The sequence below is a fragment of the Eriocheir sinensis genome, chromosome 17, assembly GCF_024679095.1.
Source record: "Eriocheir sinensis breed Jianghai 21 chromosome 17, ASM2467909v1, whole genome shotgun sequence".
Taxonomy (NCBI): Eukaryota; Metazoa; Arthropoda; class Malacostraca; order Decapoda; family Varunidae; genus Eriocheir; species Eriocheir sinensis.
Window position 1 is genome coordinate 1,830,501 of NC_066525.1, and position 15,020 is coordinate 1,845,520.

The 15,020-nt window shown below is 40.3% G+C and overlaps 3 protein-coding genes across 3 annotated transcripts; 2 read left to right on the forward strand and 1 right to left on the reverse strand.

Annotated features, from left to right (window-relative positions):
* The first annotated feature begins 1,599 nt into the window (after positions 1 to 1,599).
* On the forward strand, positions 1,600 to 5,132 carry LOC127000089 (mediator of RNA polymerase II transcription subunit 18-like). Its single transcript, XM_050863513.1, has 7 exons — positions 1,600 to 1,756; positions 2,457 to 2,564; positions 2,932 to 3,057; positions 3,505 to 3,615; positions 3,790 to 3,875; positions 4,105 to 4,182; positions 4,327 to 5,132. The coding sequence occupies exons 2-7, from the start codon at positions 2,471 to 2,473 to the stop codon at positions 4,498 to 4,500; spliced, it is 669 nt and encodes a 222-aa protein (XP_050719470.1). The 5' UTR covers positions 1,600 to 1,756; positions 2,457 to 2,470; the 3' UTR covers positions 4,501 to 5,132.
* A 288-nt stretch (positions 5,133 to 5,420) lies between these two features.
* On the forward strand, positions 5,421 to 8,059 carry LOC126999715 (guided entry of tail-anchored proteins factor 1-like). Its single transcript, XM_050862479.1, has 4 exons — positions 5,421 to 5,645; positions 5,933 to 6,098; positions 6,665 to 6,852; positions 7,406 to 8,059. Exons 1-4 carry the CDS (start codon positions 5,577 to 5,579, stop codon positions 7,550 to 7,552), a joined length of 570 nt encoding a protein of 189 aa, XP_050718436.1. The 5' UTR covers positions 5,421 to 5,576; the 3' UTR covers positions 7,553 to 8,059.
* Positions 7,808 to 12,040, reverse strand: LOC126999714 (uncharacterized). Its single transcript, XM_050862478.1, has 2 exons — positions 11,847 to 12,040; positions 7,808 to 10,947 (listed from the first exon to the last, which is right to left on the reverse strand). Exon 2 carries the CDS (start codon positions 10,777 to 10,779, stop codon positions 9,733 to 9,735), a length of 1,047 nt encoding a protein of 348 aa, XP_050718435.1. The 5' UTR covers positions 10,780 to 10,947; positions 11,847 to 12,040; the 3' UTR covers positions 7,808 to 9,732.
* Between the last annotated feature and the right edge of the window lie 2,980 nt (positions 12,041 to 15,020).

Genomic DNA, 15,020 nt, shown 5'->3' on the forward strand with positions numbered 1-15,020 from the left:
GGGGATTAAAAACTAAATATCAAAGGTAAATTAGAGTATACTTCATAACTAATTTAACGTAATATTTGATTCATGCAATGTAGAGGAAGAAAACTCAATTCACTTTTACAAGAATACAAGAAATGATGTAGAGAAACCCGTCTAGATGATGTTATAGACCCAGGAAAGTTTTATATATTCAGTAAGGAGAATAAGGTAAATTAGGGTATACTCCATATCTAATTTAACGTAATATTTGATTTATGCAATGTAGAGGAAGAAAACTCAATTCACTTTTACCAGCAGACAAGAAATAATGCATATATGGAGAAACGTACCCGCCTAGATGATGTTATAAACCCAGGAATTAAAGTTTTGTATATTCAGTAAGGAGAACAAGGTAAATTAGAGTATACTCCATATCTAATTTAACGTAATATTTGATTCATGCAATGTAGAGGAAGAAAACTCAATTCACTTTTACAAGAATACAAGAAATGATGTAGAGAAACCCGTCTAGATGATGTTATAGACCCAGGAAAGTTTTATATATTCAGTAAGGAGAACAAGGTAAATTAGGGTATATTCCATATCTAATTTAACGTAATATTTGATTTATGCAATGTAGAGGAAGAAAACTCAATTCACTTTTACAAGAATACAAGAAATGATGTAGAGAAACCCGTCTAGATGATGTTATAGACCCAGGAAAGTTTTATATATTCAGTAAGGAGAACAAGGTAAATTAGAGTATACTCCATATCTAATTTAACGTAATATTTGATTTATGCAATGTAGAGGAAGGAAACTCAATTCACTTTTACAAGAATACAAGAAATAATGTATATATGGAGAAATCCGCCTAGATGATGTTATGGACTCAGGAAAGTTTTATATATTCAGTAAGGAGAACAAGGTAAATTAGAGTATACTCCATATCTAATTTAACGTAATATTTGATTTATGCAATGTAGAGGAAGAAAACTCAATTCACTTTTACCAGCAGACAAGAAATAATGCATATATGGAGAAATCCGCCTAGATGATGTTATAGACCTAGGAAAGTTTTATATATTCAGTAAGGAGAACAAGGTAAATTAGGGTATACTTCATATCTAATTTAACGTAATATTTGATTTATGCAATGTAGAGGAAGAAAACTCAATTCACTTTTACCAGAAGACAAGAAATAATGCATATATGAAGAAACCCTCCTAGATGATGTTTTAGACTCAGGAAAGTTTTATATATTCAGTAAGGAGAACACTGTGGGTAATGAGTAGATACTGGACAAAATCTAAAATAAAAGAGAGATATGACATGACTGGAGCATGTAACTACACCATGGACAATGCCCCTAGTGCTTACAACACACTTTCCACAGTGTTTTAAATCACACATCTCATTATTGTTAAGTCATCTCATATACTGTGGCGTGTTGGCATGTTTGGAGTGCCATGCCTGTGGAGCTCATCCTGGAACACACAAACAGAAATTAAAATGCATATAAAGAAACCCCAAAATGATATTATATATTCTACAAAGAAAACACAGCAAACAAAGCATAAATATTGCATAAAAGTGAGATAAGAACAAGATAAAATGACAGAAACAGAAGACACGGAAAAGAGCGCCGTTAAAAAGGCTGATTTGTTTACGTTTGGCCGAGGATTTTCCGCATTCAGTGTTATTATTATTTCCAAGCATAAAACAACCTAATTGTAAAAGTCTAGGCAGTTTAACGTGATTTCCAGAGGCACATCAACATTAAATAACCGTGAGTAACCTTTATATATGGGTTCTAGTGGCTGTGGTTCAATGGCTTACCCACAATAACATGAACCACGTCAGAAAATCGTTGGTTGGGTGAAACGGTAAATTGTCCTTATTTTCTTGTCTTCTTGAAATGTAAAAATGAATTGAGTTTTCTTCTTCAACACTGCACTGAACAAATATTACGTTGAATTAAATATTAAGTATGCTCTAATTTACCTTTGATATTGGTATTCTCAAAAATATCGACGCCTATGTATTCCTGTTTGAAAAGTCTCTCGGGTGAAGTTTTTGAGGTTTCCGTGGACAGTATTGTGATCCTGGTGATAGCTTTACATGGCTTCTGTATCTTGAACTGGAGAACAGCCATACAAACCCGGTTCATCTATGTGGTTTTGGGAAATAGAGTCATATTTTAAGACATTTAGTTGCCCAAGAACACCTCTTTGACAAGGCTTTCGTAGGAGTTTTGGGCATTTCCAGGAGTAGTTTTATGACCCTGGTGGTAGTTTGACCCTTCTTCTGTACCATGAACCTGAAGAAACACTCATTAGAACCTGACCGACCCCCTCTTTGACCTTTAGAAGTAGCTGATGTAGGAAACGAAGGTGTCGTATAATGCCAACCATACTCATAATGGGAGCGTGGCAGTGACATGGAGGAAAATGGGAGGTAATGAGGTGATCTAATCTTTCTTTCCGCAGTGTTGGCACCCGTGATGGCACTCCCTATAAACGTTTCGCATGTGGGCGAGAGTATAGAAGCTGCCCTCAAGAGTCAAATTGTTCCCGATCAGGAGTTTTTGCTTCAGGGTAAGTCTCCAAATTACCAGCTTTTTTAACTTTTACATAAATTTGTCACACTATTACAAGTATCTCCTAACTCAGATTGATGGAAGGTAAGCTACACCAAGCAAGAATATGTTTGCACTAAGATCTGTTGTGGTATGTAATAGAGGTCGACATGAGGAGATAGTTTCGTATTAAAGCATAGATACTGTGAAGAAATGGTTGGATAAATGCTGGGCAGGACAGAAAGCATTGTAGGAAGCCTTCACCACCAACTTTCTGTGCTACACCACAAACACACTAAGAGTAGAAGAGTCCAGTAAAGAGGAACATTTAGAGGATCCTGCACTGGGACCATCTACTAGTATCTATAAATAAATTGCCTCCACAGGGTCAGTGCTGGATACTTCCCTTGGGGTGGTCATCGATCGGCTTCGAGGCCTGTGTGATAATGCAGACATCCTTCCCGAGACCTTCCATGACCATGAGGTGGTGTTCGTGCTCAAAGACTTCAATGGTAAGGTGTTGCATGCATCCCTTCATGTTTGCCAGTTTGCACATAGTCATTGGATAAATTCCCTTGAATAATGAGCTGTGGCAAATAAGTGAAATATGTATAGCAAGTTGTGAGAGGACTTCATTCCTGGATAGACAGTAATTATAGACTGATAGAGAGACAGACAGAAAGACAAACAGAAATGAAGATAGACAGACAGACAAGAGAAACATACATACATACACAGATAGACAGACACAACTAAAGACAGGATGGGCAGTGATTTTGGATGGAGAGAAAGACAGACAAATAAAAACAAATTGAGGGACAGGCAGACAGACACACACAAGTAAAGACATTCTAAGAGCAACAGACAAAAAAAAGTAAGAACAAAACACCAGAACTTAACAGAAGACGAGAAATTAAGAAAAGAAAATGCATTAGTAAGCATATTCTTTTTACTTCCAGCCATGTCCACCCCTGGCCCAGCCTCTCAAGGGGTGATGTTGAGGGTGCGGAGGGCCATGGACTACCCGGAACTGCCCTACCAACTCAGATATGTCGGCTACCCAGAGCTAGGCAAGTGTTGAGGGAAGGGAGGCGACTCAGGGAGGTTTTCTCTCTTCTTCTTGTTTAATCCCCTTTTTTTTCCTTATGGGGTTGGACTTTCTATGTAACTGATGGTGTGTCTTTCTACATAACTGATGACTTGTATTTCTATGTAACTGATGGTGTGTGTTTCTCCACTTCCAGGGAACTATCCAGCTATTTTGAGGAACTGCTTGGATGTCCCGGTCAGCAGCAACGTGTGTGAATTCTTGACCGAGATGGGAGCCAAGGTAACTTATTTATCCTCAATGTGTAGCGTAATGACTTTTGACAGATATATGTTCTTGACCGAGATGGGAGAAGAGGTAATTGTTTTCATCTTCAATGTGGAAAGTAATGATTTTTGGCAGATATATGGCCGAAGCTTGAGTGCTGAACCTTATGAGTTTTGGCAGAGAGGAAATTCATATGTGGACACTATCTGTAGCGTCTAATGTGTGTTGTAATTTCTTTTTTCAGCTTGATCACGAGTTCATCGCCAAAGGATTTATTATGAAGAAGGGAAGAATTAAGGTGACTGTGTTTAAGATGTACAAGGTGAGTGTGCAAGAATTATGATAGAGAAAGGTAGTTTGCAGGTTCCTCCTTTCTCCTTTGTTGTATAACTTTGCAATAAGAAACCATCAATCAATAGTAATAATAATAATGATAACAATAATAATAATGTCAACCTTGCTTCAGATGGGCACGGGCATGGCCAAGGACAACCTGGAGCCCATGACAATGTCCCATATGGTGGAGCTGAGCGTCCTCACCACCAAGACGGACATGTCAGTCGCCGAAGACCTCCGAGCCCTGGCCGACCAGCTCAAGCCTCTGGTGCAGCTGGAGAGAATTGATTACCGTCGACTCTGACCTTAATACCGACCACTGCCAACACTTGTGCTCACCCTTCTGTCTTTTTGTCTGTAATTTTCATACTTGTACAAGGATGAGGAATAAGAGAGGAAAGAGGAGCAGGAGAACGAGGAGCAAAAATGTAAACTGCATGTATCTCTAAGTCTCATCCCTGTGTCCTTGTCTTCCCTTCGCTGTCTCTGAAGGTTCCTCACCCCTGTCAACTCCCCTTCTCCCTTCCTTCGCTCGGCACAGACGCCACCTCCTCATCTTGATAAAAGAATCGCCAAAGTCAATTTTTCTACTTTTTGGGAAATTGAAATCGAGATCGGCACATGCCTAGGCCCCAGTACACTTAGGGAGACAAACACAGGTGTCTTGAATGTCATGTAATGGCAAGATGGCGCCACTATAAACACTCGCCTGCGCCAGAACGGGCTGGGCCGACCATCAGGCCCCACCTGGAAGAAGCCTTGGGCCGACCATCAGGCCCCACCAGGAAGATGCCTACCGGCGCGCAACAGGCAACGACGTAAAAAAAAAAAAAAAAAAAAAAAAATGTATGGCTCACCCGTCCACTGACTTCATCCCTCATCACATACTGTATGATTTTAATGACTGTATTCCATAAAATAAAACTTTCCAGTGCATGATATGGTATTCCTTAGATCCTATGGTAATATAATATCATTTTTACTCGTTGAATCAGAGCTGCATATATGAAATCGCCAAAGAAAAGATATGACAAGGGTACAATTCACACATTGAGTATATCTAGAGACTTCCAAAGAGGATTAGCATTTTATTTCTCATATGTTTACTCTTTGAGACATGCTACAGTATAACACCTCAAAAGAAAACAGGATAGGAATCATCAGGACACATGAAAAAGAAACAGATTAATGAGAGCCCCGTTGAAAGGTCTGACTGCCATGCTCATCGGGGCTATCATCATCATCAGGACGTAAACAAAACAACTTCCCCGTTGCCTCTTCCTCCTCTCCTTCGGCGGGGCTCATGTGACAGGCTTATTAAAACACTGAAGAAGGAGAAGAAGGCCTATTAACCACAAGAAAAGAGAGAGAAAGAGAGATATGCAGCTCTTCATCTTAAGCACCGTGCTGGGCTGTGCTGGTGTGGTGCTGCCCGCCCTCCTGTACTACGTAAGTCTTCTGCATAACCCAACTTTAAATAATGGCTCTCTTGTCCTTGAGTGTATGTGTGTGAGGGGGGGAGGGTTGTGTATGTATGTGTGTGTGTTTTAGTCACCACCACGGCCTGATCACGTGTTGGACTCGTAATCGCCAGCAGGTACCCTCCCGACATTGTGTGTGTCCTCAATCCTCATATTTGTAAAATCGTAGGATTTAGTGAATAAGTGAGTCTTCAGCACTTTCTTGACATCCCCGGGTAACTTATTATTGAGCTTTCTTGCAATATTTTTCTGCAGGTGATACGTGCCATCGGTGGTGAGGGGCCCAGTGAGCGTCAGATGCGGCAGGAGGTGGTGCGCCTGAAGCAACAGCTACAGAGCATCAGCATGGTGGACCAGTTTGCCTCGTACGCCAGAATCCAACGGAAAATCAACTCCCTGAATCAGCAGTATAAAGCAAAAGGTACGCGCTTTGATCATTTTATTTCTTCATTTTATTTTACAGCATAGGAAACCGCTCAAGGGTTAAAAAAAAAATCATAATAATGAAAAAAAAGCCCACAAATCACCGCTCCTATAAAAAAGAGTTAAGAGGAGTGGCTGAAAGAGAGGTCAATTTCGGGAGGAGAGTACCATGCCACTGGACTAGATGATGTATTTATTTATCTATTTCTCCAGCAAATCTTATCAAATAACACCTCCATAATGCCTGAATTTCTTAACCCCTTGACTATGGATTTTCTACCAAAGACATCACCAAGCTACAGGAATGTAACAAAAAGTGGGTTACAATTCAGTAAAGAAAAAATGTAAAGTCCTACAAATTGAGGGGATATCCAGCATACCAATACCATGTAGGAAACACTCCACTATCCACCACAGAGGCAGAGAAAGACTTGGTAGTATATGTGACCTGGCTACCAGTGAAAGGCAAATCTGTGCCAATCGCAGTGGACGGGTTAAGTACTTATCTCGCATTAAACTGAATGTCTACTGTATTTACTAACTTCTTTCCTTTTATTTTACCAGTCAGCGAGCGTTCCATCGGAGAGCAGCGAGTACAGATGACGATTGGGGGACTGATCAAGGCCGTGGTTGGCATGTCGTGTGCCTGGCTGGTCTGGGAGAACGTCTCAGAGCCTGTCATTACACTCCCGGGATCGCTGGTGTGGCCGCTGGGACCTCTACTCTCATTCCCGTCATGTCAGTTGGGCCAGGTAGGGAAACAGACTTACAATCTGATCCGATGTATAGTTTCAGGAGACAGCCTTTGCAACAGTCTCCCTTATGTGTCCCTCTCCACTTCTACTTGTTGCTGGTCTGCCCATGAAAATATAAAATTACATCTGACTGTGAGTTAGTAGTAGTAGTATACATTTTTCATAGATATTTGTGTACATTTATATTCTGATGTTTAATTTATTGACCTTTTATGATTAAACTGTGAGTCTAAGTGAGGGAAGTATTTTTGTGAATCTGTAGTTTGCGAAGAAATGTGAGTAGAAGTATTTTACGACAGATTTTTGTGTACATTTATTATTTTTATGCTTAAATGATCAAACTTTTCTGAATATCTCTGAAAATCTTAAAGTGAGGAAAGTTCTCTTGTGAATCTGTAGTTTGTGGAAAAGTGAGTTAGAAAGTAGTAGTATTTGACATTATTTAAAAATATGTCTACATTCATTATTTTGCTTCCTCACTGAAAATCTGAAAGCAATTGAAGCTGAGCGAATATGTAGTTTAAGTAAATACGGTTCCCTGCGTCCACAGATCAGCGTGATGGTGTGGCTGGGTGTGGTGAAGACAGTGTGTGGACAAATCTCAAGTGCCCTGCCCAGCCGAGCCCCAAAGCCCAGTCTCCACTCACCGCCAACCTTCATGCAGACTCCCACACCAGTCTCTCCACCTTTAGACTAGATTTATTTATTTATCTATATTTTTACCTGTATTATCTTAAACATCCAGGTATGTCGTTAACCTTTCCCGTCTTTACCAGCACATGTTAACTCCTTAGGTATTGTTTATGGCCTAACCTTTTATATTTACTTACTTTACTGTCTCTTGTTTTTCACATCCATGTCCTCCTCATCAAGGGCACTCTGTTTAGGTCCATATATTTTCCCCTTGGTGCCCTTTCATGGATCTCAATAATAATGATAATAATAACACTGATTGAATTTCCATGTTAATTTATTGCCAAAAACATCCAGGTACGTCTTCTGAAAGGTGTTTGCCTGTTCAAATAGGTGAATGACATATAGATAGTTACTTGATTCTTCAGGACTCGGCCATTACAAGGGACAAGTGTGCCAAGTAGTTACAGTAATGTCGGGAATCTCATAAATAATCCTGAACAAGCTGAAAGTTGGTGTAAGTTTTTCATGCTGTTATCAGGTGCCTCCAATAAACTATCCTCTGGACAAAGTAATGTTTTTCACTATGTAGCAGCGGGGATCATGTTTCTTAATGGTCCCTCTAAGTGAGAAAACAGAGAAAAAATCATCACATTTTGGGGGGTTTATATCATGGCACAAATGTTGGCCCATCATTGCTACACGGTAAACCCACAAATTTGGCTTTACCTTAGACAAAGTAATGTTTTTAACACATACCTGAACACTATGTTGCTACACTTTATGCATAGAATATAATAAAGGGATTCAAATTGCAATATAATCAGTGGGGAGTGTAGTCTCTGAAGAAAAAGGCAATGCAAATATATCAAGCCATCGGCCATCTCTTTTGATTCTTTTTTGTGGGAGCAGCGAGCAGCGGGCTTTTTTTATTATCGTTTCCTTTTTTTTGTGCCTTTGAGCTGTCCCCTTTGTTGTAAAAAAAAATAAAAAAAATAAAAATAAAACACCCATTACATATGTGCCACACTACATAAATAGGGAAATGCACATAAATATTAAACTTCACTCAAAAGGATATAATAAAGGAATTCAATTTGCTATATAATCAGAGTGGGGAGTATAGTCTCTGAAGAAAAAGGCAATGCAAATATATCAAGCATAAAACACCCATTACATATGTGCCACACTACATAAATATTAAACTTCATTCAAAAGGATATAATAAAGGAATTCAATTTGCTATATAATCAGAGTGGGGAGTATAGTCTCTGAAGAAAAAGGCAATGCAAATATATCAAGCATAAAACACCCATTACATATGTGCTACACTACATAAAAAGGGAAATGCACATAAATATTAAATAGTATAAACCCAATAAAATCTGTATAACATGTTAAAATATTTCCCATGAAGATTATACAATTAAAATGACCAGTGACATCTGAGCCACCACAGTTTACCTTCCCCAGTACACACACACAAGGACACACCCTACAGATACAAACGGGGCAGGGGACAACAGTGATAAGTCTTCGCTCTCTCTCTCTCGGTTGCGTAACATTATGGCTCACAATTTTTCTCTCTCGTTCGGTTCTTAATGATTTCGCTTTTTAACTCTCTTATTTTGTAACTATCTGTGTGTGTGTACCCGTTTATCAGCCTACCCACAAGGAAGGATGAACAGCTGGGTGAGATTCAAAGCTAGACCCATAGATTCATACTACACACAATACATAAATACTCCATAAAAATATTAGATAGTGTTATGCGGACATGGTTAAACCCCCAAGCGGAGTAGTTTGTGGATCGATCTTGTGAACTGCTACTCCGCTTGATGGTTCACCCGTGTCCACTTAAGAATAGCATAAAATCTGACAGGTACACGAATTTCACTATAAATTATATTCATAGACCCACATATACATAAAAATATATATCAAACTATAGTTAAACCATTCCAAATAGTACGTTTGGGTGTTGGAATCTGCGGGTCCTTTCCTCCCCTCTGCTCAGTCACACAGTCCCAACACCTATCCCTTCCTCTCATAAGTTAGCAATAGGTAACAAATGAGAGGGAAAAATAGGCATTGGGACTGTGTGGCTGAGCAGGAGGGAGGAAATGACCCACGGAATTGAACGCCCAAACGGACTATTTGATATAATTTGACTTTAATATCAATCTATTTGCACATTCACTTAAATTCAGGGTTCTTTCCTCTTAGTTTTACACCCTGTACTATTTACTTCTTATTCCCTTTCTTGAAGTGCTGGAAAATCTTCCCTACAATATTCTCCGCCTCAGGGACCCGTGGTTGGCCTGACTTGTCTTTCTCATTGAGGAGTGCAAGCAACTCAGGCTCCCCAGACTTCTTACATATCTTCTGCAGGTCGGCTCTCACCAATCCTGAGCCTACCATCCTATTCGCCACGGCAGTTGTCAAAGTGCCATCTTTCACCATCTTGTTGAAGGCATTTTTGTTCTTCAGTTTCCTCTTATTGTAAAACCACCTGTTGTAAGCTGATGTGAAGGTGCAGGAGTGAGTCTTGAAGGAGTGTGGCTCTGACTTAATGTACAACTCCCGGAGAATCTTTACGTCCTCTGCACTGTTATGGGAGGAATATGTCTTGTTGAGGACCTCCTTGGCGAGCGTTTCTTGTTTGTAGTTGACCATTTTGGGGAACTTTGGCTTAAACAGTCCCAGTGTATCCACAAACCCCTCAATGTGCTCAGAAAACTTGTCGTAAAGGTTGTGGGTCTCAAGGGCATGAAATAAGCGAGTATAGTCAAATTGTGCGTTATGGGCCAGCATCACAACTGGAGACCTCGCTTCGATCCATGCCAAAAAGTTCTCCAGAGCTTCTTTCGGAGGGACAGCAGTTACTGGCTCGCCATGAACATACATTTCATCCCCATAACAAACTATTCCTGTGATTTCAGAGGCCCTTGGGTCAATCATTTTATCAGGGATGACGTACGAATTAAATATGTCATTCTCATATACAGCTGATATCTGTGTGATGTCGCAGTCGGCCTTCAAAGATGTCGTCTCCAGGTCAAAGAAAACTATTTTAGACGTGCCTGGTTCCGATACAGGGATGCGTGACGGCTCCCTCCAGGACGTCAGGACACCACACTTAGGAGGATCTGTCTCGGTCGTGGTGACGGTGACATCCCCTGAATCTTGCTTGGCTTTCTTTGAGTCCGCAGATAAGGGGTCAGATCGAGCGTTCTTTCTCTTCTTGGAATTTGTGTTGACATCGTGATCTTTTAAAATGCGAGTGGCCATTGTTAGAAAAACCTACACTTACTGCCCACAATAAACCACTCACAACTTGGCCTCGGAAGGGTATAGCCGCGTGGAGGCTTGCTTGGGGGTCCGTCAGGGGGTGGAAGTGGCGAGTGAAGTGATGCTTCTCCTGGCGTATGCTCCCAGATCGTCAGCTAGCACCACTATCTGCCCCAAAAAAACAAGAAATATTAGTTTGCAGAAGATGAAGCATCCTCCCCACACACACGTCTTATCTAAAAAAGCTTGCTGGTATTGTGGCCCACCTAACTTATTTTACTGTTTCCTTATGTTAGAGTGGATGGGCCAACCAGGTCTGAGGTCTGAGGAGCACACTGTATATCTATCTATTTACAACTTTGATGCCTTTCTTTATCTCGGGAACTTCTCTTGAGGGGATGGCCGAGGCAGAGGTCTCATCATGACTCTTAATTTTCCCTGCTCATGCAATCCGTTTCCACAGCACTCACACACCCTCCTGCTCTGTCTCTCCTTTTCAAGTATTCCTCAATTTTGTCAACCCTTATACTGGTGATCTCGCATATTCAAAAGCTTTGAGCTCTTCTTATGACTATTTTCAAAGGCCACAGAAAAATTAGTTGGGTTCCGATGAGTGTTTTCCCTGCTCAAACACCCTTTTCACACCACTCACACACCCTCCTGCCTCTCCCTTTGAAGTACTCCTCACACACATCCTCCGTTGTTAAATCTTATGTTCTTATGTTCTGTTGATGAGGTTTCACAAACACCCTATACCTAAATAAACTTATAACCACATATAACTTAAACTTAACAAAAACATAATGCCCTTACAATGATAATAAAGGTACTGAACATAACGAAAATAATATATGGGTGTGACCTGACCTAACCCGACCTCGTGACCAGTGACCAACTACTATATACTTCGAAACAAGAATAATAAGTATAGGTTGAAAGCGGAGAGAGAGAGAGAGAGAGAGAGAGAGAGAGAGAGAGAGAGAGAGAGAGAGAGAGAGAGAGAGAGAGAGAGGAAATAGTGATAAAATAGTAAAAAGGAGAGAGAGGGGCAGGTGAATGGAACTTACCTGGTGGTCTGTTATCTAAGGTGTTTTAGCAGCTTTGGGTGAAGGTGAGAGGCTGTCACTGTCTCGTCGGCTCAATTAACCACTAGGAATTAATATGGCGTCGTGTAGTAACCCTCCAGTAGCCTCGGGAGTGGAGAAAAGACCTCTAAATGTGCCGGCTCCTCGCTCACCTACCTCTTCCTTCTACTTTTCCCGCCAATGACACACCCTTGGCGCCGCTGCTTGCCAGATTATCGTACTCATCGCATTATATTTTCGTAGTTTCGGACCTATAACTATGGCAAAAAGAAAAAAAAAGCATCACTAAATAACAGCTTTAACGCTAATTTTAATTTTCTATCGTTATTTGTGCAGGTACGAGAGTTTGAGGCTTAAAAATGATAAATACAATGTGGTGAATACGAAAATCTGGCAACGCTGATGTACCTTTTTCTGGGTCTGTGGTCTTTCTCTGTCTGGGTCTTTTGAGTTTCTAGATTTCTTGATTGATTGATAGTTTATTGTTGCAGGTAAACAACAAGGGAGAAGGGAGGAACATGCCATCCCAACTCCCAGGCAGGCGCAGTGTGATCTTTACGTCTCCCAGCTCTTCCTTTCTTTTCTTTTCTCTTTGTTTGCCAAAATTTATATAGTACTGTCTTTACTATATAAAGACAGTACCGTTAATTTATGATGTTTTTTGGGAATAGTTAAGGGTCAGAAAATGGAAAATAAAATATACTGAGTACGGCAATCTTGCTGTAGTCTCGAGGTTGGTGGCCTTGTCTGATTCCATTCCAGTCCCAGTATTTTTCTTCTGTGTCCTTATTTCAATGTTGGCTCTGTCTGTATTCCGTCTTTCTCCATTGAATTGCATCCCATTCTCTACTTTTTTTCTGCTATACTACTACTACTTATACTAATACTAATACATATATTATAGGGGCAAGGCATGAGTCGAAGCCACAGTCAATCAGCCCGGACAAGTTGCACAGGTTCCCGCGCCTTTTTGACCGTGTTTTATAAATAGAAAGTTTTATCATTTTTACTCCCGGTGCTTCTATTTACTGTGTTTCCGCCTCCTCCTTATCCAAAATGACGCCTGACAGCACTGGTGGAGAGAGGATGAGGACAAAGGTATGATTCCAGCCGTATATACCTAATTATTTAGGTTTCATGTAGGGGCAGGATGATATATAGCGCTATTTTTAGGTATATTACTATGTTACTATTTTTATCTCTATTAGTACGAGGTGAAAGAATGCTTAGTAAGGAGGAGACGGTAGTGGGTAGAAAGGAAGGAGACTTATTAATGCTAGTTTCCTATGATAGAAAGTAGGTTGTAATTACGAGTTATTAGATTACATTAGTTACATTAAGTTATTAGAAGTTATGGGATTAGTTACGAAATCTGCGGTTGTGGGTGAAATAAAATGCCATAGAGTTTAACTTTTGCCCGGCCCTTCTCTAAATATTGTCCACTCAGTATTATTGCTACTTTTTACTTCATTATTTGACCTCTCTTCACATAGAACTAATCTAACCGAACTAGATTTAACCTGACCTGACCTAAATCTAACCTAACCTAACCTAACCTACCCCCTTCCCCCTCCTTCCCCCCTCCCCGCTTCCAAACTTCCATGTGTGCTTCTTGGCTGCGCTCAAACTTTTTCACATTAATATTTCTTCAAATTAACTAAATCTAACCTAACCTAACCTACCCCCTTCCCCCTCCTTCCCCCCTCCCCGCTTCCAAACTTCCATGTGTGCTTCTTGGCTGCGCTCAAACTTTTTCATATTAATATTTCTTCAAATTAACTAAATCTAACCTAACCTAACCTACCCCCTTCCCCTCTCCCTGCTTCCAAAATTCTATGTGCTTGGCTGCGTTCAAACATTTTTACATCATTTATATTTCTTCAAATTAACTAAATCTAACCTAACCTAAACTTGCCTACCCACTTTATCCCCCTTCCCCGCTCCCCACTATCAAGATGCGATGTGGTAGGCTAGGTTCATGAACTTTTTACTTCATTATATTGACATTTCTTCAAATTAACTAAATCTAACCTTACCTAAACTAATCTACCCCCTTCCGCTCCTTCCCCCCTCCCCGCTTCCAAGATTCTATGTGCTTGGCTGCGCTCAAACTTTTTTACATCATTAACATTTCATCAAATTAACTAAATCTAACCTAACCTAACCAAAATCTAACATAACCTACCCCCTTTCTCCCCCTTCCCCCCTCCCTACTATCAAAATGCGATGTGCTAGGCCTCGCTCATGAACTTTTTTTAGTAATCTAACTTAAATCTAACCTAACCTAACCTAACCTGGCCCCTTCCCCCTCCTTCCCCCCTCCCCACTGTCAAAATGCGATGTGCTAGGCTAGGCTATATAACACTGCCCCTTGCCTCACACCCCAGCCAGGGAAATAAAACACTAATGAACAATCGTCGACAGCTTTATGACGTAACGATCTCATTTCAACTTTCTCCTCCATATGCAATAGACGGTAAATGTTGCAAAAAGAATGGAGAAAGAAAGTGGACGGCTATTATGCTGGTGTGTGTGTGTGTGTGTGTATGTAACTTTCCCTAACTGTACTACAAGGAGGAGGAGGAGGAGGAGGAAGAGGTAGAGGTAGAGGAAGCGGGGGGGGAGGGGGGGGGAAGGGGGGGGGGGCAGAGAAGGAGACATCCGGGTGCGTGAACTGTGCATACATCATCTGTTATTGCCGCAGAAATAACTCTTGAACTGTTCTTGAAATTTATTAAAGTTATACCATTAGAATATTGCTGTAATTTCTTAGTTTTGTTTATATATTTGTATCTATTAACTTAGGCTTCTATCTGTATATCTGCCTATCTATCTATGTATCATTTTATCTATACATATGGCTTTATCTGTCTACATATGCCTCCGTCTATCTATCTTTCTGTATGTCTGTATGCATGTTTGTGTATACGTGTCTTATCTATCAACATTATCTATCTATCTGTAACTATTTCTCTCTCTGCCTGTCATTTATGTATTTAGCTATCTGTGTTTCTGTGTTTATCTATCTGTATCTATCTAACTATCCATGTATTTGTTTTTATTTATTTCTTATTCTACGTCTGAGCTTATGTATCTTACCTTTGTGGACATGAATCTTGTCTCACTCACTGATAGGAAAATAAATGATAGCTTCGA

Excerpts from the sequence above, each read along its gene's own strand:
- LOC126999715 (XM_050862479.1), top strand. The coding sequence starts at position 5,577 with ATGCAGCTCTTCATCTTAAGCACCGTGCTGGGCTGTGCTGGTGTGGTG. Across the intron at positions 6,099-6,664 it reads TCAGCAGTATAAAGCAAAAG|TCAGCGAGCGTTCCATCGGA; the intron begins GTACGCGCTTTG and ends TTATTTTACCAG. Across the intron at positions 6,853-7,405 it reads CGTCATGTCAGTTGGGCCAG|ATCAGCGTGATGGTGTGGCT; the intron begins GTAGGGAAACAG and ends CTGCGTCCACAG.
- LOC127000089 (XM_050863513.1), top strand. The coding sequence starts at position 2,471 with ATGGCACTCCCTATAAACGTTTCGCATGTGGGCGAGAGTATAGAAGCT. Across the intron at positions 3,876-4,104 it reads TGACCGAGATGGGAGCCAAG|CTTGATCACGAGTTCATCGC; the intron begins GTAACTTATTTA and ends TTCTTTTTTCAG. Across the intron at positions 4,183-4,326 it reads CTGTGTTTAAGATGTACAAG|ATGGGCACGGGCATGGCCAA; the intron begins GTGAGTGTGCAA and ends ACCTTGCTTCAG.
- LOC126999714 (XM_050862478.1), bottom strand. The coding sequence starts at position 10,779 with ATGGCCACTCGCATTTTAAAAGATCACGATGTCAACACAAATTCCAAG.